Genomic DNA, 27,867 nt, shown 5'->3' with positions numbered 1-27,867 from the left:
ACAAGGCAGTACCACCCTGCTAAATGTGCTTAATTTTTTTTACTGTGGCAACGGCTAACTTGCCAGTCTTTTCCCCTAACTGCACTTGAGGGAAAGCCTCGCTGGTTCGGAGTTGAAGATGTTCTGTTGCTCACAAATTGGCTCATTCAGTGACGTATGCTGGACACATGTTGGTTAAATTTCTCTCCTGTAAATTTTCTGTTCATGTTTGCCCTTCGCATAAAGTCCACTCGTCCTCTATTGTTTTCCCACTTGGCCTGTGGCCCTATATGGGGTTTTCATTGGCTGTCTTAAATGTACTGCATTATTCCTTAATGCCCCAGCAATAAAGGATCCATGAAAAAAATGTGCCTGCTTCACTGCAACCCAATGCAAGTGACTAGATTCACAAAAAAATGCACTGAGTATTGTATCATTAAGGCAAAACAAACAAAAGCCACCCCTGGCCTGGCGTGAACACTTCGAAATGATGGCAAACCACAGGAAATACGTCGCTAGTGTAAAAAACAGTGAAATGACTAGGTACAGCAAAAGGCACTCTCGACTTGGAGTCGCCACTTGTACATGGCATGGGGCAACAGAAGGCACTCTCGCCTTGGAGTGAACACTTGCAAATGACGGCAAGTGACAGGAAATACGTCGCTAGTGTAAAAAACAGTGAAATGACTAGGTACAGCAAAAGGCACTCTCGACTTGGAGTAATTACTTCTAAATGACTATAAAAATACACTATGTCACTTGTGTAAACAAACAGCGGACTGCAACGGGGAAATAAAAGACACTCGGCTTGGAGTAATTACTCGTAAACGACAACAAAAGACACTATCTCACTTGTGTCAACAAACAGTGGAATGTACGGCAACAAAAAAAGGCATGCGGCTTGGAGTCTGCACTTGAAAGTGAAAACAAAAGACTTACTATCTGACTAGTGCAAACAAAGACTGGCATGGAATGGGGCAACAAAAACCACTCGGCTTGGAGTAAAACAAAAGGTAAAAAATCACAATGGGAAAAAAAGTTTACCGCAGGTGGGGGAGCTATGCGCTGTATTGCGAGTTGTCATGTTGATTACTGCGGGGGTTGCTGAGGTCGGTGTGACCAAGCGAAGGCCGCAGTAATCAACATGATTAGCGGCAGTACAGCGCACAGCTCCTGTACGATTATCAGCAGTGCCTGCAGCAAGGCGCCTTGAGCCTCGATAGCTACTAGCTGCCGGTTCAAACCAGCAGCTATATTTTCCAACACAGCTGCCTGACGCTCCTGCGTCGTTGCGAGCCTGGCCAGCACCTCCTCGAGAGCCTTGTGATGGCGCACAGTCTCCTGCGCAGCAGTGCATACACAGCAAGCATTTCACCTATGCTCCATTACACGGCATTCCTCAACTTTTTTTACAGAACCTACATCATTACAGCTTGTAAGAAACAATTGTGAGGTGGCAGCAGCAGCACACGTGAGGCTGTGTATAATTTAAATCAAAGGCCATGTCGTTATGTTGGACTGTTTCTTTTATTTTTCCTCCTACGTGCCCATGACAAAATGAAAAAAAAAAGTTTGTGAAGGGCTACTGTGAATTAATATTGAAAGCATACACAAATACACGTTACTGTCACATGATAAAAGATGCTTGTATAACTATGCGTGAGGCAATGAACACAAACCTGTTTCTTCTCCTCCTCCAGCTTAACAATGCGGGCGTAGCCTGCAGCCATGCGCTTCACGAAATCCTGGCGCCGTGAAACACGGCTTCCTGGGTCCCTGCAGGATGTCAAGAAGTGTTCAGCGAGAAATGTGCATACCCTGTTTTTGTTAGCAAGTGGAGTCTGTTACACAAATGGCAGCAAGTCTAGATCAGCCAAGAGTGCATGTCGTCGTTGTGGGTTGCGTAAGTACTCTACCCGCTCGCACGGCTGCAGGAGGCCTGCCCTGGGGGAGGAGGGTCAGGAGTCGAGCTGCTGGAGGGAGGGCTTGGCCTGGCTCGGGAGGGCTGAGCCTGGCTTGGGCTGCTGGGCAGGGGAGGCATGTGCGGAGGAGGCGTCTGCGGGGGAGGAGTAGGAAGGGGAGGCGTGTGCAGGGGAGAATGGAGAAGGGGAGGACTGGGCAGGGAAGGGCTGGACGGCGCTGAGCTCTGCTGGGGAGGGCTGCGGACGCCAGGCGGGCTCCTAGGTGTTGATGGAGCTGCAAAAAATTCAAAGTACATTTCGAGCAAACATGGCCGCTTAACACTACCAATGTTGAAAATAATGAGCATGACATTGAAATGGAATGTTTACACACCTGCCATGCCGCTGGTGCCTGGCCTGTCCCACACGGAGACCCGTGGGCGTCCTGCACCAGCGGTGCCCCCCACCGGATCCTGATTGCATGCAGCAAAATCATCCACAATTATCACCATTATCTCCACAGGCTACACAAATTACATCAGCTATGTATGACTTGCAGCTAAGAAGAATGTGCGGTCGCACCTGGTCCCCATCAAAATGCTCGGTAAGCGCCTCCATGTCTGCTTGGTCCATCCCTACCAGGTTTAAGATTCTCCCAGCTTTCCCTGGCACCTGCCCGGCACCCGTGGGTCTGAAAAAGAGTAGAAGGCTGGGTACAACTCAACTCCAGGAAAACAAGAAAGAAATGCCACTTCTACCTTGTTGGAAAGCAAAAACGCACTGCGTTCCAGTTTAACTTATTTACGTACAAATTGCTGTTGCTGCTCGTACGCGGCTAAGGCAGCATTGCTTTTAAGGTACCGCAATAACGACATCACATTACGACATTAGTGAAAAACTTCAGACTCACCCCATGAGCGCCCGGTACGCCAGCCACGCCTTCTTCGCCCCCGTCCTCTCCCGCCTCCATACTGCTTTCCACTGATAAACATTCTTCCTGGCCGGGCCCTCGTCATTTACGAGGCGGGTGACCTCCCGCCACAGCTGACGTTTTTTTTCGACGGTGGCCCGGTCGGAAGATTCCGCTAACATTAGCGGATTTTCCTCGACAAACTGTAGCAGAAACTGCACCTGCGCCTGTGTCGCCTTAGGCCCCAAAGTAACACCCCTGTGCGACGACATGGCGCAGTTTCTTCTTCAGTCTGTACTGAACCGCCAAAGAAAGACGTTCAAATATTGCGCGTGCAAATTTGTTGTCCCACGCACAGCGCCGCTCGGTGGCGTAAAAGTAAACAAAGTGGGATAATAAATGCGTTTACTTCGTTTAATCGCTGACGATACTGCCCATGAAAACAGATAAACAGAAAAGGCTTTGTTATATCTAAACAATTTTATTAATTTCGCTTTAGCAGCATTTGAAAGTTATGAGATTGTCCCCGAAGGCGATGACGTACTTCCCGCGATCTTCGAGGGCGGGGCGGTTGGCTATTTGCACGTCATTTTGACGTCACGAACTTTCGACGCGCGTCGGAAGGGCGTCGGATAGCAGAATACGGCCCCAGGTACTACACCATCGGCTGAAAATAGATGCCTCCAAATATATATCACTCTCGACTTCACGCCTCTCACGCCGCAAACACTCGTACACACTAAAAGAGTACTCTTTCCATAATGATACATTTCAATACTTGCTTTTTCCGCTTGCAGTGAAAGAATGGAACGAATTGGACCCAACTATATCAAATACAGTATGCTTTTCAACTTTCTGCAAATTACTGGATAACGACTCAACCGATCACAATGGCAAACTTTAAACATGTTAAGACCACTCTATTGTACTCATTCCCATAGCCACCTGCTTTAAGTACAAAGTGCCCTCCTTTCAAAGTGACATTCCGGTCAATGCCACCTTTGTTTGGTTTTGTTTTTCTTTTTGTAAAGCACATCTGTTGTCCACGCAATGAACTCACTTTGCGGTTTCCTCTACATGTCCTTTGGATATGGTTGCACCCCAGCCCAACCAATAGCGCAGGGAATAGAAACCCGACGTTTCGAGGCCGGCACGACCTTGAGGCTTCGTGGATGCGGCGCCCCCACTCTAGCGCCGTCTTGCATTCTTTCAGCACGGTTGACCTCTCTCGGGGATCTTCGCTGATGAACGTAGCCCTTTTTCCTACACGGACGGGCGCCTGTCGGCAGGGCTAAGCCGAATGATTCAGGCCCAGTGGGGCAACAAAGGGAGGGGCTGCTTCCCCCAGTTCGTTCCCCTTTCGAGGACGGCCGTTCCGGCAAGGTCAACTTCCTGGTATCCCGTCCCGCATTGTTCGTCGACGGCGCTGCGTCCTTTCTTCTGTCCGCCGACTTCGTTTCTGCCTTCCGGGCGCTCTCTTTGGGGCGGGGATCGGGTAGCCCGTCGCCGTTGATGGTTATGGACGATTTGCACCCCTCTTTTCTGAATAAGCCGTCTGGCGCCTCGCTTGCTCATGGCACGCCGGGCACCGGCTTCGGCGTTCCAGGGCTCCGACGGTCGATGCCCTCTCGCAGTTAGCCGCCCTCTCTTGCTTACGGCGGCGGACACGGAAAAGATAAACCTTTAGAGTGGTTCTCTTTTTCTTCTTTCTTGTTTTTGGGTCCGAAATTACCCGATTCTGCTCTCTTTGCGGGCATAATACGGGAAACACACAGTCACCGCTCTGGGAATAGGGAGGACACACCTGAGGCCTTTCGGTCTCCTCGTCACTTGGACATCAAATAAGAAGGAGGGGGGGGGGGGGGAGGGAGCCATCGCGTTCGCTTTGAAGCGTGAACTGGATGTCGGGGTGGAGGGAATTTGATGCTTTTCGTAACTAAACTTCGGTGGTCTACAGTGCGCGAAGACTGTATGTCTATGTCTTTACATTGTTTACATGTCTGTACGTCCGTATTGTTGTCTGTATTCTTGTGTCTACACCATTGTTGCGTCTATACCATTGTTTTTACCTTCCCCTTATGTAACACCCCGCAAGGGCTCCCTGAGGGTAACCTCAACATTGACGATGCTGCACAACTCAGCGGTTCTGCACGTGAAGTGAAAGTGTGCGATACCCTTTTATTGTACGGTTTATTGTTGTTTTTGCTTGTTGGCCAATGTTAGGCCCATCGCTGTTGTTCCTGCTGTAATTGTATGAATGCCCACCTGCTATGGTCTCGCCCGAGACTGGCAGTATTGAAAATAAATAAAATAAATAAATAAATAAGTACCGATGTGTACTGCTGTCGGTACTGCGCGCACTATGCTTGTCTTAGCTGCACAGCACCGCGGCGCTTTGGGGTGGTCTCAGACGATGCTGGGCGATGGGCGTAAGCGACGGTGTCTTACGTGACCGTATTTGTCAAGCAAACACCATGTTTCCCGAAACTAAATTTTTCTACCTTAGCAAAAACAAGCCAGCTACGAATACGGTCAAAAACAAAGCAAAGGCAGAAAACGGCCCACCGCAATATGGTGGCGCCATTTAGGTTTACTAACAGTATACGCCTCGAGTGCTGCCTGTAGGGGCGCCACTGAAATCCCCCTAGAGGCCCGTTTCAAAAGCAGTCGCGAGAGTCGCCGGCCCACTCACCACTGTCGCCATTGCTTTTGCGCGATGTTGGAGACTTATATTTTCCATTTGTATGCGTTGGAAATACATGTTTATGTGGCGCAGTCACTCTGTTCGCAACTGTGGTGTATTTATGAGAGTGTAAATGCTTCTGACCCAATCTTAGTGTGGTACATTCGGTCCGCATAAGCGTCAGGTGTGTGTCACAGGCCGGCACAGGCCGGCATCACAAACCGGCATATGCATGGAGCTGATTGTGATTCCACTGCCCTGAAATTTATTAACACGTGTTCGTTCAGATGCTCATGCTACGGCTATACACTACAGATGCAAATCGGTTTCGTGTGCTTACATAATCTAGCGGAACACTCATACCTCACAGCATGCCAGTTACGCTTGACATCTCAGATATTGTTCACTACCGCGAACAAGCCAATGTGGCATAAATCTCACGGACATTCTATGCAACAAGTACGATGGATAATGCAAAATTATATGCGGGAGTCAGCACATGACAAAGAATTCACTGCTGAGTCGTCTTGTCACGAGGTGAGCCCTCGCAAATATTCATCATATCGCCGCCTATATCAGCGTCCGTGACTAAACGCTTCCTAGAAACACCGTCATATGACACAGGCAGCATGCAGAATCTAGCACAAAAGTGAAATCAGAGGGCCTTATCAGATACCCCATACTTCCAACGACACCTTTTATCGCTTGTGAACTTACTGTGTACTTCAAAAAAATGTGTCCACCGAGTGATCAGCTGTGCTGTTCGTTAAAGTCGAAAAACAAAATAAAAGTCAACGTGCAGCTTGTGTGTGATTACCAAAGTGGCCATTCCTCGATTTCGCTCCGTATTTGTACAGTGATAGTTAGGGCCCTCCCCCGTCTTGAAAAATACAGTAAATTTCGCATCTGGTTGGGCTAGTGAGTCCTTTGATGATGTTGAAACGAACGTTTCTAGCATTTCCGAAGCTTCACTGGGTTTCTTTCATTCCCGTAAGAGCTGTTCTGTCTCTTTTGGACTTGGCAAACCATATATTTTTCCACGGTTTCGTTAACTATCCTTGGTCCATCCTTGGTCCATGCTATCAGGCGGGAGTAGGCACATATTTAACGACCCACAGACTTAGAATATATTTAACATGTTCGCGTGGCCTCTATTCCTATAAAAGGCACAAGTGATTGCCATGTACTGGGTAATCACATCCCCGAATCATATTTTTTAAGACATATATATTCGAAATAAAACAAAACCAACCTCTCACTGTGCCAGTATCAGGTCTAAACGAGGCGACAATAGAATTCACTAGCGCCTGACGTATTCGGAGGTGACAGTGGTGACATGCTGCTGCCGTCACCGATGCCCGTAACAGCGGCGAAGAAGCGCCCAGTACAGTGTCCCCGGTTAGCTCTTGTTGGCGTTCGGGCACTCTACCAAGCTGTAGCTGTTATTTTTGGGTGCACTAAACGTACTATTTGCTTACAGAGACCCCATAACAAGTTGTTTAGGGCGCGAAAAGGCAAATAGAAGCAAAAAAGAACCAAAACAATGCATGAGCCGCTATCAGCTGCGCAGCGGTCATCCCGTACGTGCCGCGGAGAAGCGGCGGCAGGCGGCGCAATGATCGCGAAGCTCGAGGCGTATACTCCGCAGCTTACTTTTTTTATAGGTTGAGCTTGAAGACCTGCTCTTGTGATGTCATTGCAGACGGCAGGAAAACCCAATTTGGCGGGAGAATCGAAATTTTAACTTAAATTGATTAATTTCTCAGTGAATAAAGCATCGTTGGCTTCCAGACAAGTGCTGGGGCACTACAAAACACAAAATCTTTCGAAAAAAACAAACTTGTATTTTGTCTGCATGGCCCTTTTAAGGCCGATTCACACGGCGGACGAAATTACAGATTCAGACTGTGGAATGCGTACCACGTGATACGTCACCAATTCATGACCCTAGCGAACGGACTGGAAACGACGCGGGCTGACAATGTGAGGCTTCATTTCCGTTTGCGATTGATCCTGGCGGGGGAATACAGCAAAATACTGCGCTTTGGCGCGCACCAGTGTGCATAGTCTAGCAACCATGCCTCTCTGCTAGGAGCAGCGGGCATACCGAGATCGCCACTACGCCTTAGTCTATTGGGCCCTTTTCCCGCAAAACGTGCACTCGTTTTGGCACAGTTGCACGGCGGTACAGGGCTTTTATGCCAGGGGCATCTGACTTGTCAGGCACAAACACGCGTGGGCAGAACGTTGATGGCAGCATTCGTCAACTGCCTGCCCAGTGGCGAGCCGAAAACAACGTAGTGAGCTACGCCTGAAAGCCGAGGAAGGTAGAGCACATTAGCGTCACTAAATAAAGCCTTTTAGAGTATCAGCACTCTTTCCTCTGATTGTTCTGTGCCGCCAAGATTTTCATTCGGCACCACGTCTCTCCTCTCTCTCTCTGCTGCGTGGACATTAGAGCGGCCGGTCGCACTCTGCCCATCACAACTGGCGGCGGTTTCGTTGCGAGAGATGGCAACACTGCAAGCCAGAAACAAAATGGCCCCCAGATGCTCCCGGGTGCACGAAATGGCAGTACTCTTAAGTGTAGCTTATTTAGTGACGCTAGAGCGTGTGAAGTGACAACGAAGCAGGAGTTCAACAAACGCAGAACCAGAAAACATGGGCGCTACATCTTTCCTGCATACATACGTTCTCACCCAGCACGTATGTGATCTTGCACGGCTCATTCTTGCGGCCAACAATGCACAACGACACTTTTGGTCAGCATCATCTTTGCCGTTACCCGCATTTCGCCGCGTGCAGACAATAGTATGCTCTGTTCATTCGCGCTGTCATCTGCTTGCTTTATCCTTGGTGTGAATGAGCCGGACCGTCTGCTGATGTTACCACTCCAGCTGCGGACATGTCCGTCGTGTGAATCCCCCTTTAGGGCTAAAGCCTTAGATGCCTCACGGCCGTCATTTGTCAGCACAAATGCTACCAAAATGACCGTCACCGCAAATAGAGAGTCGGGTAAAAGTGCAACAAACAAGAGGAGGCTTTCTCATCTTCACTATCCAGCTGCACGATGTAGCATGCACAAACTTAAAACAGGGGTGGAACAGGGTACACAGGTTTGGGAGCAGCCTTGGGAGCAGGCAAAAGAGCCTTTTGTAGCAGGCATGGAGCAGCCACAATGGCAATTTCAGGAGTGAGACAGCTTAATCAGATTTGGGATCAGTTTTTGGAGCAGCGAAATCTCGATTTTGGAGCAGAAGAATTTTGATTTGGAGCAGAAGAACAACATTTATTATGTCACCTTATAGGAACCTAAAAAATCACATTTTTGGCAACTCCGGGGAGAAAAGTGCACTTTTTAATCGGTCTTGAACGTACACTACACTGAAACAGCGCTTCAATAAAGTTTTTTTCTATTCCACTACCCTTTCACAAACTATTTTTAAATTCTGAGGCTCTATGAATAGATAGCGTGGAGCGCCATTGAAAATATCGAATTGAAAAACTAAGCAATTGCAAAGCATTTTTACTATCATGTGAACGCAGAAATTATTATTTTTCTAATCCCAGACTGGGCTTTACGCACAAGTGTAGAGCCACGGCAAAAGTTGCACAAGGCGAGGTGAAAGTCGTCGCACCCCATCAGCCCTCCCATTTCAATCCCCAATGTGAACGTTCACTACGATTGTAATTTAAGTAGTGTTGGTATATTTACCCACCTCCCTCTTGGCATTAAATTTCACTTCAGGTAGATGAACTATTATTACTAGCGCGCAATAATAGCCCGACTCGCTATCGGACACTGCTTGAACATTTTGCGGCGATGTAGCCTGCGCCGCCACTTCTGCAGTGTCGACTGTCCCATTCCCGCAGCTCGCAAGCATGCTGTCAAAGCCAGCAATAACTTACCGTTTTATAACACCGCAATAAGTCCGAAATTTCACTTCAAGCACACACCGCGCCTCACACTCAAGGCCGAAACTCTGCGAATTCGCGGGCACCACATTACTGATGAACTCCCGTCTTTCGAGTCGCGCAACTTCCCGCAACAGACCAAACGACTAAGTGTAATCCCAGCCACCCTCATAACCAAAACCACGGTAGAAATCGGCAAACAGCACTCTGCCTGAACCACGAGCAACTGCTTTGCTTGGCGGCCATGTTTCCCAATCTTCTCCACACCAAGATGGCAGCGCCCCGTGATGTCGTTCCGGAGATACGGCGCCCCGAAAATTTCCGTTTTTTCATCAAGTTGCACAAGTAGTTTGTTGCCTCAATAAGTATTTTTTCTAGAGGACTTTGCAATGGTTTTGTATGGGAAGACTTTAAAATCGCACAGAATATAGTAACATGCGCAACCCGACATTGTGACTTTCAAAAAGGCTATCTCGGGAAAATTTAGGCGGGTTTTTTTATTAAATGATCAATCCATTAAACCTTTACAAACAGCATCACCTTTGGGGTGCTGGAAAATTATGCCGTCAGAAAGCATTTTTCCCCACCGAAACTGACGGGAGCGTTAAAATCCTTGGCTCTCAGACTGTTTTGGAGCAGTTTGGCGCAATTTTTGCGAATTTCAAGCTTTTGGAGTAGCCCGGCGCAGGAAAACACATTTGTATCAGAACTGCGCAATATGCGCAGCTGTCTCACCCCTGCAATTTGGAGGAGGTTTGGAGCTGCCAGAAAGGCCGTTTGATCAGATGTAACGCCATTTCACAGCAAAATGGTGTCTCTCTACAGGCTGCTGTGACAGCACCCAGCCAATTAGGTGTATCAGGAGTTCTACCTTGCTCTAGAACCGACTTTGAACAAGGAACGCAATTCTTTTACTATATTTAGAGGGTTACAACACATGAAGTAGCCTTGGCCCCAGCGAGTATGCTGCTTTATGACCACTCAAAGGAAAAACCTCGCTGTGGTGATATGTAGCTCAGAAAAAAACACAAGGGGACGAAAAGCATACACACGGACACGTGCTAACATTTTACAGTCCTCTCGTGCAGAGTTGACGGAGATAACAGGCCTTGCTTTGCATCCAGTATATGGCAGTGTTAATAAGCGAACTCGCGGCGGCATTCCATAAAACAAGGAGTTTGCTCGCATTTTTTGTATCAGGCACTAGTTACTTGCGAAGCTGGACATAACTTTGTCTTCATCTGTCACGGGGTTGCAAGAGTCGAGTGTGCCCCATAGGCTAGAGTGTGTTAGAATGTTGGACCATGCATCCTCCACATAAGCAAAGCTAACCCCAAAAATGACAGGCAAAATTGAGTAATCACCTCACCACAAAACGGAACCCAATTAACAAGCGAGGGAAAAGCGTCCAAGACCCTGTTTGTTCAATATAAGCAGCACTGCAAAAGTTGAGGTCCGCAAAGGTAGGATTGTCAAAAACGGTCGAATAAATTGAAGTTCACCACCAGTACGCAATAACTGTTCATGCGAATATTACCTTATCGGTTTGCGATGAGACACGAGAACATTTTACTTACTTTTGGTCATTTTACATTGATTGTGTCGAAGAGGCCTGCACCGGCAAACAAAACCGGGAAAATGCGACACCAAGAAATCCAAACAGAAGGCGGAGAAGGTGCGTGGTGCCTGCGGCATTACGGCTAACCAAAAACCAACTTCCATAGCCACTCATCGTCCGAGACTGAAACCATAACCGCCTTGATGAAATGCGAAAGACGAAGTTTTCACTCCCGGGGCATCATGGAGGTTGTATCTCGCAGTTAAATTTGGACGCTGCGGCACAGGACAGTGCTGATAAACGCGCTGGGTGCAACAGGGCCGGTTTGGTGCAGGTAAACAAGTTTGGAGCTGGATGGTGCAAATAGCGCAGCTGTGTGTCCACCCCTGTTAAATGAACGGCACGACTTTTGTTACTGCAGCCCTTTGCTGTCACAGGGTCTTCTGGTAAAGAGAGGGAGGGGTGGTGGAGAAGCAGATGCGCACCTGGCAGGACTGTCGCTCCTCGCGTGCCGTGGCCGTTTGAGCGCCTTGCGCTGGCTGCCGGATGCGGAGGGGGCCCCTCCTGCACCTGCACAGAGCACAGTGACCCAGGACGCTCTCCTCTTCATTTACAGGGAATCAGGCAGAGGAATTAGAAGCACCTGAAGCAACTAAGACTTGAAATTCATTTGAAGAGTTTCAGGCTCGACTAGCTTGTATCAATCAACGTGACAGAAAACTCCTGCAGGTACTGGCAGATGATCGAACACTTGAATTAAGGAACTACCACATGAACCCAATGTAGTGAAATCAATAACTTGTTCTTCAGGGATGAGAACATTGGCAGGGCAGTTTTAAGATGCATGCGCAACGGAACTGTTTGTACTGAAAACAATATGGTTAGGTTAAGTGGCTGTCACAGAAAACAGGTAGTCTGGAGACAAAATGACCTTTTGCACCTTCCAGCCGAAAAATAAGTAGAAACGACACCACCTTTAATAATGCAGCTTCACTACCTAAGAAAAATCATTTTTACAGCTGTTAGAGGAAATTAACCTTGTTTCAGAGGTAGAGCAAAGATCTTGAAAATGGCCAAAATAGCATTTAAGACCAGGGCGAGAACTCCAGGTGTGCTCACAATGCCACTGCAAACACTTGGGGTCAATAACAACACCCCCCCCACCTTCTCACCTTTGAAAGTGGTCAATGTTTTCAACCAGTTAACGAGTTCCCAAACTGACATTATCGTGCGTAAATGCCATCTCTTGATTCACCACAGGTAATGATGAAAACCAGATGTTGACATGCTGCATAATGACAAGTGGTGCTTCTTTTTCAGGGCAGTGGCAAGTGGCACCTACAGTATATTGCCTTTCTACTATCCCACACAAGTTGCAATGAAACTGTTTCTGTGATGGCATCTCCTGGGCTATACTTCATGCTCTGAAACTGAAGATTTTGTTACAAAACTGATAGTTTGGGTAGGTATTAAGCAAGCTACCGAAGGGCAATGCAGTTGCGATTGATCGGTAAACCTTGCGAGCTGTAAGAGCGGCATACTACACAAGTTTTCTTCCACACGCACTCACTTTAGCTGCTAGGAGCCGTGGAATGGACATGGCCAAGGGTAAAAGCTTTGCAACTGCCATTTTGCAAATATGCTGGCGTCAGGGGTTACAAACCTCTCAAAAGTAGGGCCTTGCTGTGTGGTATTGCATGTAACTCCGAATAAGTGGGTTCAAATATCCCCAAGGAGTGCTTTCCCTTCTTTCTTTCCAAAGAGCGCTACAGTATGATTCGTTTCCTGGATTGGCAGTACATTAAAGAAGGCATTCCAATCACTATGAATTCTGGTAACACACTCTTTGCTACATCCACACACGAAAAGGCAGAGAAGACCGTAAGATTCCCTGTTTTATTCTCTAGTTTCTAGGCATATAAAACACCTTTTTGCGTTAAAAAAAAAGTGAAAGCACAGAAAAAATGGGTTACAACAACAACCTAGCCTTCGGTGTCCCTGTAATGTTTTGACTCGTTCCATGACTTCCCTGTTACAAGTGCTCCAAAAGGTAAAACGGAGCACGAGAGCGGTGGCTGGAGCAGGCAAAACTCAATGCCAGTATGAATAGGTGCTCCGCAGATATCGAGAGTGCGGGAAAAGTCTGGCCAGCCCATCTCGTTACTCCCACGCTTGCCTTACCGCCGGCTCTAACGAAGCCGTGCCGCAGCCATTCCTGCTTGCCAGGGGCGCTTCCAATGCTTACGTGTCAAACTGGGACACTCTTCCTTTGGAACAATTTGCTGAAGTTTGTGTAATAAGGCAGATTTGTTTTCAAGCAGCTGATCTCTGGTAGGCTCACCTCCTCAATTTTCTTGAGCACCCGTTAAAGCCATGGAAGCAATGCAGCCAATGCACACATGAACTGTTTGTTTCTATTAATTTTTCGTGCGTTTTCTTGAGCCAAGCAGGGTTATGGCTGCAGCTGCTGAACGATTCACGAGCGTTCAAACCTCATGGCACAACAAACTTTCCACCGGGATAATCTTTGGAGATTATCCCGGCACAGCTGAAGATCAGTTTTCTTCCTGGTGCGTGCAAACAGAATCTGCATAAAGCATAGGAATCGCCGATTGTGAGCGTGGATGGCTCATGCTTGGCCCATGGATGGCCTCTCACCCTTGGGCTGCTGATCCATGACGTGGAAGGCTGGCGTTTCCCAGGTCTCCCCACAGCAGTCGGCTCCCTTTGCTTAGGAGGACACAGACGTCATTCTGAAGAAGGAAGAAAGGAGACACGTCATGACACAAGAGCATGGCAGAGTCATAAAACAATTAATGTACCAAAGTGCACCTAAATGCACAAATGCGATATGATAGTAAGCAAGGTGGAAAAGCTGCACTCAGAAAACTGAAGCGGAAAATATTGTAACAAGTTTCTAATATAAAGATAAAACCATGTCTCTGATCACACTGCTGGCACACATGACAAAGGGTTTGCTGAGTGCTTGTGGACTGCTGGCCTGAATGGAGTGCTGGGTCACGACGCAGCTGATATTTGTGTGGCACAGCACCTTTTTACCAATCCGTGGCGTGTGTGCCTCGGAACGTTCAGCTCGTACCACCACATTCAGCACAGCGCTCCGCATTGAGTCAACTCGCACTGACAGCTCACACGGTGCACAAATTATCTCAAGTTCCAAACCATGACGGCTGGCGTTTTCTGCCGGTTCTCGGTCGCCACTCCGTCCGTCACTTGTCATCCCTGCCGTCAGGACTCCGCATTATAAACGCCTGCAGTTCATCTCTACCTTAATTCACCCTTAGAGAGAAGCACAAAGAACGCTTCGATGTCGAAGAAAGTTCCGGCCACGCAAGAACAAAAAACATGCAACTGTCACAGGCCGCGCCAGGTGGAATGCCGTCAAGATTCGATAATCGCACGCGAATGTGTTGGCAGTGGCATCTTCCGCTGGCACATGGCGAAAAACACGCGAACAGCACGAATGACGCCGTAATGTGCGCGGCGTGCTCGTCGCACACCATGGTCAAGCACAGACAGTACGGGAATTTATACATTTATACGTTTAAGCGCGCAGGATGGTTTGCAAACGTAGACAAACACTGATCGAGTAAAACCGTGAGTTGTGCCCACGTTTTTTCTACGCTGATCGTCTCCTTTTAGAGCGGGATCAAGTGGCAGAAACTTCGAGCGATATAAAAACGTGCATGTACGAGTCTAGGTGTCCACAGGAGATTACGAGACACGATAGTTCCACGAGACTTACCTTACTGTCACGCGTCTTTGTTTGACAATACCGCGCGCAGCATGTGCGGAAGTGGGTAAACAGTTCGCAGCGTTCGCAGAGAAACCGCGAAACTCTTGCTGCCAGATCGCCGACCTATTTGACTCACCCACCGAGTAGCGGCGCCATTGACCAACCCTCGGTGGCGGCTCCAGCTGATGCTGGGTTTTTGGGCGCGATTTTGCTTTTATCCGAACTTCGACATGGTAAAAAGCGCACTAGACGGGGACACAAGAAAAATACAGTGACACGGGATTAGCGCTCGTTCTGTGTCACTGTCTTTTTCTCGTGTCCCTGTCTAGTGCGCTTTCTACCATGTCGAAGTCGTATCACCAACTAGCCCAAATTTCTGCGTTGCGTTTTAGCTTAAGTACATTCTAAGATAAAATTTGTTTGCATGTGTTTTTGTTGTCATTTTAGGTAACTTCGCTCTTTTTTAGTGTTTTATTATGCAATCATTAAATGAACTAATTGTGTTTCGCTCATACAGTATCGGCCCGCATTGTGCTTCTCGTGTCCCTCCGAAAGTCTTCCGACCGAAAGTGCAGACTGCAGACCTATTTCACGTTAACTAGGTTCTGGAGTTCTTTCTAGAAATGTTCGTCACCCATTGTGCTTTCAGGCCTTCGTTCACTGAGAGCTCATGGTAGGAGACATCCGGATCCTTCTTCCGCACGCTGCAGTAAGGGCCGCAACAATATCGTAGGCTTAATTTCACGACAAAACGTCGTCGCTTGATTAGTGAGCAGGTATTGCTGACTCGAATTCAGTGGCAGGTATGCTCGCAGATATTGTCAAAAATACGTAACATGAAGAGCCGTTCACTGGCAAAAAGCGGGAATGCTCAGTGCGCGGTTTGCCCGCGGATCGTCTGCTATATGCGACCCAGCGGGAGAGTATCGGTGGGTGGCGCCACCACGCGGAATTCAAACACAGTGAGAGAGGGCATGCAAGCCAGGCACGCTTAGGGGTGGCGCCGCAGGCATTGAAATATAAAGGAGGCGATCATGACAGGAGGGAGCTCGTGACGTCACCGTTCTTGTCGCACTACTGCCAATCTGGAGGCGAGCGCGGCCAGACTGGCCGTGGTTTTCACCGTCCCCACGCTCCCGCGCAGCAGTCCCAAAACCGTGACTTGATACACACGGCGTAGCAGCGCGCGCCAACCGCAGCCAGAGCGTCGGCCAAATCACGGGAGCCCTGACGTCAGCAGTTTGGAGCAAGGAGCAGATGGCGTCATGCTGGCCCACTCTGAGCTTTCTCTTGTCCGCAAATATTAAAATAGGTTTAAAATAACGCAACCTTAAACTTCTTGCATGCTTTTCCTATACAAGGGCCTTGTTTTTAACTAGCTATTTTCAGTCTAGGTTCAATTTTACTAACAGTATCTTCGATACATCCTCGGGCTGTCCTCGTGCTCTGTTTGGACTAAATTTATAACATACACCAGAGCTGCTCATACAGTACACTTCCCATGACACATGGTCACCGCCCGACAGGACGCGACTTGAGCAGCCGCCGCAAGTACAGGAGATGATAGGTCTCTTCGATTTGGCCTGCACTTTCTGCACGAGTTCAGAATGAGTTCAGCCAGTTCAGCGCAGGAGTCACCATGCGGAACTGGTCCTGCACTTTTATCGTCTGCATCTGCTGCACCTTGTGACTTGTCCCTGGGAAGTGCAGGGAAGGCCGTGAACACATCCTGCACTTTCTGCACCCTCGGTAAATCAAAGAAAAGTGCAGGCCCAGCGCCATGCGCCGCACGCTGCTCTTGAAAATCGAACAGGCGAGCGTTGCTCTACACCTGAATGAGTGTAGCGAGTGCAGCCATATCGAAGACACGTCTCTACGCCACAGAAAGGGGTGGGAGTGGGAGGTAGGCGGCATAGAGTTTCATACAATAGTTATTACTGTAAAGGAAAGTTTGACATCCACCTAAATGCAGCCATACGGCTACAAAGGAAAGCTATACAGCTTTCTCGGAAACTTCGCAGTAGAAGAAAAATTCGTCTTGGTCCAGGATGAATTTTTCTTCAACAGCGAAGTTTCCGACAAAGGAACAGATGGACGATTTGAAAAGAGTTGGGTTGTGGGTGTATCACTGAGGACAGGTTTAAAAGGATGGTTATTCAATGATGAAACCTTAAAAGCATATAACAAATCTATGTGCATTCGTTGATGCTCCAGGCACCATTTGTTACATTCAACATACAGACCCTCCGCTGGGCTAGACGTGAAGACCCAAGTGCTGTGCCGTGGATCCTCTCGTGGGCAGTCAAGTAGTGAATCTGCGTGAAGGGCTTGGGCCCTCAGTTGTTCAGGGCCTGCTGAGATGCCCGGGAGAAGCACTTGCTACACACATTACAGATATGAAGCCTCTCGTCGTCACAGTGGTCTGTCTCGTGGGTGGTAAGGCAGGGGGACAACTGTTCAAAGCTCTTCCGACAGAATCGGCAGGAGAGGGGCCCCACAGCGGAATGAACTTCCCTACCGATGACGAGGTCCATTGCATTCATAAAGCCCTAGTGGCAGGCGCTGCAGAAAAACACCTCGCCACTCCTAGCATGTTTCTTCCCGTGCAGGTGCTTTCCTCACGTGGTACGACTTTGGACAATATTGGCTCGCATAGGGCTTTGCACCGGTGTGCTCTCGCTTGTGAGCCCGTGGCCTGCTCTTCTGGAGAAACTGCTCCTGGCACAGGCTGCACACCTGAGGCGCGTTGCCAGTGTGGCTCTGACCTGGAACGCTTGATATGCTATGGATGATACCATGGAGGTGGTTTTGTTGCTGGCTGAATCTGCTGGCACCCAGCTGCTCTCCAGTGAAAACCTTTCTGCATTCCTTCATGGATTTCCTGCTCAGCAGAAACTACAAAAAAATGCCCATTTAGAACATCACCGCACAAACAAGCAAAGTAGGTCTAGAAGCAAGTAACAGCACTACTTAGAAGGTTTGAACCACATTATTGTGCCTATCTACGGCAAGATGGCTGGCCCGGACACAGGCAAGGAAAATTGCTCCTATAAACACGGCAATACGAGTGGACTAAACCTTAAAGGAGCCATGAAGACAAAATACAAGTTGGGTTCATTAGAAAGACTGCTTAGTGCCGATAACAATGATACCAATATCATCGCAATCTTTGAACAAATAACGGATATTAAAGAAAACGTGTGAAGCCATGGCGACCCCCTAGGCAATTTCCCGCAACTTTTCTATGACGTCACGGAACCTTGTTTGTGCGATTGGCGGCCGCCTAACTGACCTGTCGTGACGACACATGACTGGACGTCTGTAATGGGACCTCCAGTTCCATTTGACCGCATCACTTGAATGCTAACGTGCAGTTAACGCACAGAAAATTGTTTTATTGTTGGCCCGTGTGACGTCATTCTTGCTCATGACACGTCACTGAGGCGCAAAATTTGAAAGTTTTTAAATACTTATAGCTTTTTTTTCGTTAAAAAAAACATCTTTTGTGGCTGTAATGGAGCTGAGTGAGATACTGAATCCTAGTTTTTTCAAATTAAACGAAGTTGTACTTTCTCTTCATGGCTCCTTTAACAGAGTTTACCAAGCCGTTTGGTCCAACATACAGGGCACAAGTTATTAGCGCCACTATACACTGAGACAATTCCAATGCAATGGCACAAAAGCCGCATGAATCTGATCTGATGAGTATTCAACGGCTGTTTGGTTCTACTAACGCTTTTAACAAATCATTTCTTCCTACGGCTATTGAAGAGTGCAATGGATTGACTGATGCTATTGTCAGCGAACAAGTTGCTTTTAAATTTAGAGATTTATTACTAGCCGCCCGAAGGGACACTGAAGTGATATGTAAACATTGCGGGATTACTAGCGCTAATTGTAGTCCGGAGTCCCCAGGCCATGTTTCGACCACTCTAGGCGCGTTTACGCGATTTTATTTAGTAGAAAAACATTCGAAAACGCTGTCCTCCTCTCTTTACGCTCGCCCATTTTCTGTGGCGTTTTCGTGTGACGTCAGGAGGGGATGAGCTGGCAATTGGCTGCGCCACGGCTGCGCTACTGCACGGCTCCCCGGCCGACAGAGTCAGTCGGCCCAGCGTTTCGTCCGCCGGCCGCCGGCGGGTCGTCGCAATCAAGGAGGTTAAAAAAAAATTGCTTGGTCGCAATTCGTTCGCTTAGTTGAAACGAAGCCAGGACACGTTTGTGAATGGAAGAATGTGCCTTTCTTTACTTGGTTTGTTTGTACACTGTATCTAGCTCCAAGTCAAGGTCGCTTCACACAAGCGCTGCACATGCGACGCTTCGCTGACTGGTACGCCAGTAGGAAAATATAAGGCCTCTTGAAGGCGGGAGAAGAGTCAGCAAAGTCAATATAGGTACTAAGCAAATAAAATCAACTGATATTTTTACCGTACAGCGTAAAACTAGGGCGCGGGAAGCACTTTTTTGCGCTGGGCGAACAAGCACAGCGGTCAGCAGCACGACTACGCATCTGCGAACGCTTTTCCGTCTACGAAATGCAATTGCTAGACGTGAGCTACAGTGAAACCTCGATATATCGAACAGCGCGGTGCCCGCGAAATAGTTCGATATAGCCAGAATTCGATATATAAAATCGCGTAACAAACGCGTCATAAACTGGTACAAATAAATAAGTGGACGAATTGTGCAGTAAATACCCAATTGGAGTTTGAAAGTATTTATTCTTTTGGCTTAAAATACTGCAGCAGGATATCCATCTTCATGTTGGCAGTGGCGTGTTTAAACACAGCTTCCTCAACGTAGTCCAAACTTTCCACAAGCGATAGGCCGGTGCCTTCTATAGCGCTGCAGTACCGGCGCAGTAGGGCCAAAGCCGCTAGGCCTCCGTCGAAGTCGGGACCGGGGCACTATCAGTGCTTGCGGGTTCAACCTTGGCGGCGTCTTCGTTTGTCCGCTCAGTAATAACCTCCGCTACGATCTCCACGTCTGTCAACTCCGCCGTTGTTCCGGTGCTGTCATCAACGCCAACCAAGTCATCAATGCACATGATTCGTTGCTTAGCACCGTGCCCTTGCTTCTATGACTCATTTCTGCAGCGACTTCTCAACATCTTCAAAGGCAGTTTTGCGCACACGCCACGCGCCTGAGTGCTGGTTTTGCCTTGGCTTGGCTTTATGTCACCCTTATGCGGTGCGGCAACTTACCAGGCAGCGGCCTGCGTTCGCCGCTACGTTGAAGTAGCGCCATCGGCGCAACCAATGCGCAGCAGTAGGAAACACCCATCGCACCACCGCTAACCTCGAGAGTACTGCGGGAAAGCTCGCTGCCTGTCAACAGAGTGTGAGCGGTCTGGGGTAGCGGAGTTCGATATACCCATTTCATGTCTGTCCCAGTTCGACATACACAATTAAAAATGCGTGTAATTTTCCGCGTGATATACAAAATGTTCGATATAAGCAATAATTCGATATACCCGTGTTCGATATATTGAGGTTTGACTGTACTGTGGAAACTCGGGCGACGCTTACTGCACGATCGCAGTACAACAAATAGTCACCTAAGCGGCTTGAAATGCCAAAAATAAATAAAAGTGTAAACCGGTTGTACAATATATACCCTATATTAGCAGGGCTTTCACGTCCCGCTCTGTAGCCTAGCAATCTGGGGGGCTAGGAATTCACCGTAAATGTTTTGCGAGTCACGAGTTCGAATCCCGCGGGTACGTGCTTTTTTTTTTGTAAGTTAACTTTTTTGTTTTCCGCCGATGTTTTCTATATTGAGTTCACCTTTTCTGGGGCCGCAACGTTCATGGCTACACGAACTAGTTCACAAAACGCGCGCAGGCTGGCACTGGCGCGCTAGCGAGTTCTCGTTGGCGTGCTGTTGCCATAAGCACCGACTGCTTGCAGGCAGTGGGCACAGGCCAGAATGAACAGACCCTTGGCCTGGTGCGAGCACGCTTTTTACGATACAGGCATGAGGGAGGCAAGCTCCAAATAATGGGGAAAAGCGCATGACATTTGGGCGTCTGCGGGTACGCGGAGGGCGTTCATGCACTGCGTAGGTCTCGGCTAGTGAATGCTACGACTACAAGCCGTCCTGGGAGGCTTATCTTGTGCATTTTACAGCCGACAACATGGAAGAAGCGCGGTACGATGATTACTGAGATATTGAGAATGCCCATCCAACAAAGCCATTGGTTGCGTTTTACAGAACCGAAACCGAAACTTGTGTGATTGCTAACCTTGGGCATCGTCCAATCACGGCGCCCCTCCTCTCAACGTCACAGCCTTAGTTGGTGCGGCCGCCGCAAACCGCGCATGGTAGTTTTTCTTCTTTCGCGCTTTGTAAAATAATTACCGATTTGTCAACCGAATAAACGATGAAAAGTGTGCTAATTTGAGCCAGTCTACGCAGTGCAAGAAAAAACGGGAGCTTGACAAATTCACTTCAGTGTCCCTTTAATCGCTGTTCTTCTTTTTTCGTTGTTTGTTTTCTGCCACCTGTATATTTTGGACGGCGAATTGACTGTTAATAATTCGTTCTACATGCTCTGTGTTTTTGGTTTTTTTTCCTACCTGTATGTATTGGTAATTCAAAAACTGTATACATGAACTGTATTTTCATTGACATTTGTACTTTGATTGTTCCCCCCCCCCTTATGTAATGCCCCGAGAGAGGCCTTTAAGGGTAAAATAAATGATGATGATGACCTGCGATGGCTGAGGAAATAAGGGTAAGGTGAACTCGTACAAGCCAGTCACAACATCATCATCAGTGCTCTCCCCCCCAGGAAAATGAAAACTTTTCCGCCTATGCTGGTTGGTCAACTGAAAAGTTCCGATACAATCTGGACGTCTGTTGATTCAAACCGGTTACTCAAAACTGCGAAAAAGGAATTGTTCTAACCACATATCGGTACATATTTCAATCGTTCGTAGATGCATTTACTTAGTGCCCAGAAAATCGTTGCACAGGTTTGTCCATTTGCGATTTGGGTCATCGAAGGATTGACGATCGATTGGCCACACTTTTGGTGCTGGTTTACGCAGTTCTGACATTAGAAAGCCCTCGCGCTTCTCCCAGTTTCTTTAGGAAGGGACGGTAAACATTTTTACAAAAGATTAGACTGCACTGAAGTAGCGGAGAATGAGGTAGGGTAAAGCACTGAACAGGCTTTGGGCGAGGCTTTAGCATAGATTTACTGCCGCTTTGATTTTTTCCGCTGCCTCAACTGTTCTTGGATGCGCTCCCAGGGCCCGATCTGTGACCTTTAGCTTGATTCGGTGAAATGTTCCTGCTCGGCACAACTGTAAATTTATCATGCTTCAGCTGCGACATCCGAAGAGCAAACGTCCAAGGTCACTTTAACAAGGCCATTGTTTGCCAGGACTCCTTGACGTGCATGCTTTCACGGAACACGAAGGTAAGGTGTCCTTCCGGGTACTGTCGCGCAGATGTTGGGCAGCAATTTTATTTGTGGGGCTAAAAAGATGATGTGGCAAATAACCCTGTGGTTCCTGGAATTTAATGTTCTTTTTTTAACTTCATAAATTTAAGAGCACTACACTGTGCTTAATGGCACGAAAATTGCAAACAAATTGATAGAAATGTTCATTTGAACCTTGATTTGATTGATTGTAGAGTTTAACGCGCCGACGCAACACAGGCGATGAGGCGCGCCGTAGTGGAGGGCTCCGGATTAATTTTGACCACCTGGGGATCTTTAACGTGCGCCGAAATCTCGTACACATGGGCGTTTTTGCTTTTCGCCTCCATCAGAAAAGCGGCCGCCGCGGCCGGGAATCGAACCCGCGACCTCGTGCTCAGCAGCGCAACGCCTTAGCCACTGAGCCACCGCGGCGGGTGTTCATTTGAACCTTGTTAATCAGAGATCAATATTTTCGCAATTTGGGAATTAGATTTTTATTTTGTGAAACAACAGAAGTCCCGTTAAATAAAATATTGCGCATTCCGCCTTGCATCCGTGACACTAAAACTTGGTATTGTGCATTTAACGGCATTTTTGGTACATTTAATGCACAAGCTCAAGTTTCACGCGTTACAGCCCAGACACTGAACTGCACGCATAAACACTGGTGCACCACAAAATTTAACGGTCGTCCAATGAACGTCCACAGAACATTCAGAGGCTCCTTTGGGGCAGTGGATAGCTGCAAGTCCCCCAGATCCACTGTTCCTGAAACCCACTGGTTCCACACAATAGCACAGCGCACTGGGCCTGCACTCCCTGGGCTTAAACGTGCAGAAATGCACACCCTCCTCCTCCTCCTCCAGAATGCAGCGAGCTTGTTCTCCGCTCTCCTGCCCCAGTGGGGAATGCAACAGAGCGGCCTGGGTGGGGCACACTGCACTCGCCAACGGAATGCACTGCTGCCGAAACCAGCCCAGTGAGCATAGCCAAATAAAAGGTTCCCGCAACCGCTGCAGCGTTGAACGGTAACCGGTACCAGGGGTGGAACAGCACGCGTTTGTAGGGAAGGGCCACTTTAAATCCGCCCAAAGCTTCTGAAATGTCTGAAAGGAACATCGGGTGTTGAGAAAGAAGTGCAGTCAGTGGGGGCACATGCGTGGCTTTTGAAACCGACACAGAGTTGTGCCCCAAGCATCAATAGACTAGCGCTCTTTTTATTTACAATTATGTTTTATTGAATACTTATTGCTATTTACAACATATTTTGTTCTTGGACTCCTCAGGCCCTTTTTTGGCTTTACAAAAGGGCTGGAAGTCCTATTAATAAAAAGCAGCAAATTCTGTACAGAGCGAGTGCGATGAACATGGCACAAATAAAATGCCACCCGGCCTTGCCATCCAAGTGAACGTGAGACACACTAGGACAGAAAAGTGCACAAAGTTTGCTCAGATCATGACTTTATCCAAAGTTCCCGGATTTCAACCAAACGCAAGTAAGCAACACTGACAACTCGAAACAAGGAGTCTTGCAAATGGAAGTTAAAGGTGAGCAATATAAGCTAGGTACTTTGAGAAAGCAATGTACAGCAACATTTTGGCATGAACTTTCTTCTGTGCACTTTTTCTTCTTGCGAGTAAGCAAAATACACTCAGCCACGGCACAGAAGGTAACAAAGCTAGGCACGCAGTCTAACAAAGTAGCTGCAGCATGAAGCCACTACGCTATAAAACAGCATTTCACACTCATTGTTATATAACATGTGACACTCAACGGAAGTCCAAGAGCAGCCTATCTGAGCGAAGGTGGTCTCCCACAATGGAAGATTCGAAACGGAAGCTCTGCTCCTCTCCCCAACTACTCTCCTGAGATTCCCAAGTTTTGCGTGAAGAGGCGGGGAAAAGGAAGCCAGTGTGGATGCACTGAAGCATGGTGCAGCTGTCAGCAATGAGGCAGACTGAGACACGTTCGCGTCTCCTCGCACCTCCACGGCCACTGTAGTCTTGAAGGACTGCTGGAGTCGAGGGAAGGGTGCAAGTGCAGCCTCCGCAGAAACGTCCACAGATCTCCTCCTCTGCGTTCCCTGAACATGACACGCTACCTGCTGCTCGGAGAATGCTGGACCAGGTTTGTAGTCCAAGGAAAGGCAGTGGTGAAGCCGGCTGCGGTCTGCAACGGCGGATTGCTGCAGTAATCGTGATCTGCTGCTGCCTGGCTACAAGGGTCACCGGAAGCAGCGAGTGCGCCGTCTTCCCCTCCAAGTGCTGCTTGCGCAGCTGCTCCTTCGGGAACGCTGCAGGGCCCTTCAAGACCCATAGCTGGTGCTGACGGATCGCCAACAATTGCAAACATGTCACCAGTGGCCTCGGGACTCGAGGGCACTTCTGGCGCTTCCACTTTTATGACAACGGTGGGCACTGGTGATCCGGCAGTCGCCTCATGATCTGCCAATGTTGCTGTGTCAGCCATTCCCAGAATAGTGTGAGCAGCCTCACTGTTTGGCGACAGAGCTGGCTCGCCTGCCGTCGCAAGGACGTTGCACGCACCCTCGTGACTCTCCAAAACCAGTGGCCCCGAAACAAAGGGGCTGGTCGATGCCACTCCCTCGGCAGCCACTGCCAAAGCTGGGTGGACAGCCTCGGGAGTTGCTGGCGACGCATGCTCGGCTGTGGCTGCAAACGCACCGGGCGTGGCCGCCTGACTAGCTGGCAATGGCGACCCGGCTCTTTCTACAGGGGTCGAGGGGGGGGCCTCGCGATCTGCCGACGTAGCCGGGCGATCGGCCATCTTCAGAATCGTGTGAGCAGCCTCGTGGTTTGGCGACAACCGAGGCTCAGCTGCGTCCACCGCAACGCTTTCTGATGCCGGTGGCTCGGCCATCCTAACAAAGGCAAAGCCGCCAACACTGGGGCTCACCGACACGGCACGCTCGGCCAACCTTGCCTCCCCCGGTGACCGAGTTGCCTTCAGAATGGAGCGGATGGTTGGGCGACCCGCTGGCTTTGCTGCTGCAGCCATTGTGAGAATGGTGTGGGCAGCCTCGTGACCTGGTGACAAGTGCGGCTCAGCTACGCTTGCACGGGCACTGTGGCCGGCCTTGTGATTGGCCGACACCGGTGGCTCGGCCACGGGCACCAGAATGATGCGGCTACCCTCACGATCCAGTGGCAGTGCTGGCCCTGCTGTTTTGGCAGGCGTGGCTTCACAGTTGGTTGACATCTGGGGCTGAGCCAAAACAAAAACAGGGCGAGTGTCATCAGGATCCAGGGGCCCTGCCAGCTTGGGTATCTTTGCAGGAACACCGCGTTCATAACTCGCTGACACCGGGGGCTCAGCCAGCACAACAGTGCGAGCACCCTCTCGGTCCACCGACACTGCTGGCTTGGGTATTCTTGCCGGAACACTCTGCCCGGCGTCGTGACTAGACACTCGCGGCTCAGCAAGTGCAAAACCAGTGCGAGTAGCCTCACGATCCAATGATCGTGCTGATTTAGGTATTCTTGTAGGAACAGTGAGCCTCACTTCATGACTGGACCCCTCAGGCCCGGCTAGCACAAAAACGATGCGAGTATCCTCCTGACTTGCTGACACTGCTGGCCTAAGTATTGCAGGAACACTGTGCGTGGCCTGATGACCCGATGACGTTGGGGGCTGGGCCAACACAAAAACAGTGCGAGCGTCCTCGTGGTCCACTGACACTGCTGGCTTAGATGTTGTTGCTGGGACGCTGTTCTTGGTGCCACGGCTTGTTGACACCCGAGGTTCATCTAAAACAAAGACGGTGCGAGTATCCTCGTGGTCCATTGACACTGCTGATTTAGGTATTCCTGCAGGAATACTGTGCCTGGTGCCACGGCTCGTCGACACTTGCGGTTCAGACAATACAAAAACTCCACGAGCACTCTCAGGGTCCGTAGATGCTGCCGATTGGGGAATTCCCGCTGGAACAGTGCGCCTGGCGTCACGACTTGTTGACACACGAGGGTCAGCCAAGACAAAAACGGCGTCGTGATCCACTGACCGTGCTGGCTGAGGTACTTCTGCAGGAGCAGCGTGCCTGGCTTCCCGACTTCCGACTGTCGGCGCTTGGGGCTCCGCCACTACAAAAACCGTGCGGTTATCTTCCCGGCCCACTGACAGTGCTGGCTTGGGTGGTAGCCTTTGAGGAACGGTGTGAACAGCTTCGTGGTTCGCTGGAACTGCTGGCGCGGCCATTCTTGCGAGAGGAGTTTGAGGGGCCAAGTGGTTGGCCGGCACTGGCGGCCTTGCCACTCCTGGTGGAAGAGTGTGAGCAGCCTTCCGATTGGCTGCCATTGCCTCCGCCATTTGCAAAGGAACAAGGCAAACAACCTCGTCACCTTTTGCTTGTGGTGGTGCACCCATCACAAAAATGGTCTGAGCGCCTAGGCAACCCGCTGACACTGCCGGCTGAGCTGTTCTGGCTGGTGCAGCGCTAGCAGCTGCTTCAGATGTTCTTGCCAGAACAGGACAGGTGACCTCGTTTGTTGACAACGATAGCGGCTCTGACATGCTTACAAGAACCGTCCCAGTAGCCAACTGGTCCAGTGATCCTGCTGGCTTGCCCATTTTTGCAGGAGCAGTGTGGACAACCTTGTTATTGGGCGACACTAGCGTCTCGGCCGCTCTCACAAAAATGTTCTGCGTAGCCAGAGGAGCGGCTGGCGCTGCCGGCACAAAAACGGTGCGAGTGGCCTCGAGACTCGCGGAAGCTGTCGAAGCAGGCACTTGTACGAGGGCGGGGTGGGCAGCCTCTTGGTTCGCAAGCACTGCTGGGGGTCCATTCACTTTCACAAAAATGGTCTGAGCGGCCGACCCCACTGGCTGAGCCAATCCTGCAGGAACGGTGCGAGTAGCCTCATGATTTGGGGGCTCAGCCACTCCCACCACGATCATCTGAGAGGCCGGGTCCACAGCCGGTGGGGCCGCCACTCTGGCCACCGCAGGGGGAGCAGCAGCAGCAGGCCTCGCCGACACTCCCGCTTCGGCCACTTTTTTCACGGCCGGCAGAATAGGCCTGTGGTTGGTCGAGAGCGGTGGCTCGACCGTTCGGACGACCACGGCTGGAGCAGCTGGCCGGTCGGCTGGCAGCGGAGGCTGCTGGCCGATCGAGAGGACGGCACGCGCGACGTCCCCGTCGGCCGGCTGGGCCCCGCCCTTGGGCAGGCCGGTGCCAGAAGGGCTGAGGTCTGTGGACGCCAGGACTCCGTTGTTGACCACGTACGACAGGGACACTCGATTGGCGGCCGCGCACGCATTCAGCCTCTCCAGGATGGCAGCCAGTAGGGGCTGCAGCCACGGTGTCGCCTTCTCCTGGACGCACGGGTGCCGCAGCTGCTGGCCAATGGCATGCAGCAACAGGGCACACACCGTGGGTGCCTCCCCGTCTCCGGCCGCCGCCTGAGGAACTTCGGGGCCGGGCTCCTCCGACTCATTTCCACCATCCTGCGAGAGCGCAAGAGAAGACGGGATGAATCTCTCCTCTGAAGGGATCAGTAAGAGCGCATCCTATGGAGATAGGTGATGCAGGTATGTAGGGGAGAGTCGGGAGGTTTGGGACGGTTGGAGGAATGGGACAGCTCATTTATCTCTCCAGGAGTTAGTTCAAACACGTTCATCGGCTGCTCACGAGATGGCGCTAGCATACCGATAGCCTGGCTGTAATGGTGGCAGTCTTCAGCGGATGGAGCTTTCTCTGACTACAACTCTCGTT

General features: G+C 49.7%; 2 protein-coding genes across 5 annotated transcripts in view; both read right to left on the bottom strand.

Annotated features, from left to right (window-relative positions):
* Positions 1-14,838, bottom strand: part of LOC144137800 (uncharacterized) — a 32,278-nt gene extending 17,440 nt beyond the window's left edge. Inside the window, exons 1-3 of the mRNA XM_077669790.1 lie at positions 14,713-14,838; positions 13,605-13,699; positions 11,432-11,516 (exon numbers count right to left, since the gene is read on the bottom strand). Coding sequence (XP_077525916.1) covers positions 11,432-11,516; positions 13,605-13,623 — 104 coding nt within the window. The 5' untranslated portion in view covers positions 13,624-13,699; positions 14,713-14,838. The remainder of the gene's footprint in view (positions 1-11,431; positions 11,517-13,604; positions 13,700-14,712) is intronic.
* An 8,511-nt stretch (positions 14,839-23,349) lies between these two features.
* The window catches only part of LOC144137798 (uncharacterized), a 45,764-nt gene continuing 41,246 nt past the window's right edge, over positions 23,350-27,867 (bottom strand). For all 4 annotated transcript variants that reach the window (XM_077669788.1, XM_077669785.1, XM_077669787.1 and 1 more), the window contains one exon: positions 23,350-27,599. In XM_077669788.1, the coding sequence (XP_077525914.1) occupies positions 24,234-27,599 (3,366 nt within the window). In that variant the 3' untranslated portion in view covers positions 23,350-24,233. The remainder of the gene's footprint in view (positions 27,600-27,867) is intronic.

The sequence above is a fragment of the Haemaphysalis longicornis genome, unplaced genomic scaffold (assembly GCF_048455015.1).
Source record: "Haemaphysalis longicornis isolate Haplotype H1 unplaced genomic scaffold, Haemaphysalis longicornis Haplotype H1 scaffold_5, whole genome shotgun sequence".
NCBI classification, from domain to species: domain Eukaryota; kingdom Metazoa; phylum Arthropoda; class Arachnida; order Ixodida; family Ixodidae; genus Haemaphysalis; species Haemaphysalis longicornis.
Note: the sequence above shows the minus strand (reverse complement) of the source record. Positions and strands in the feature narration are given on the sequence as shown.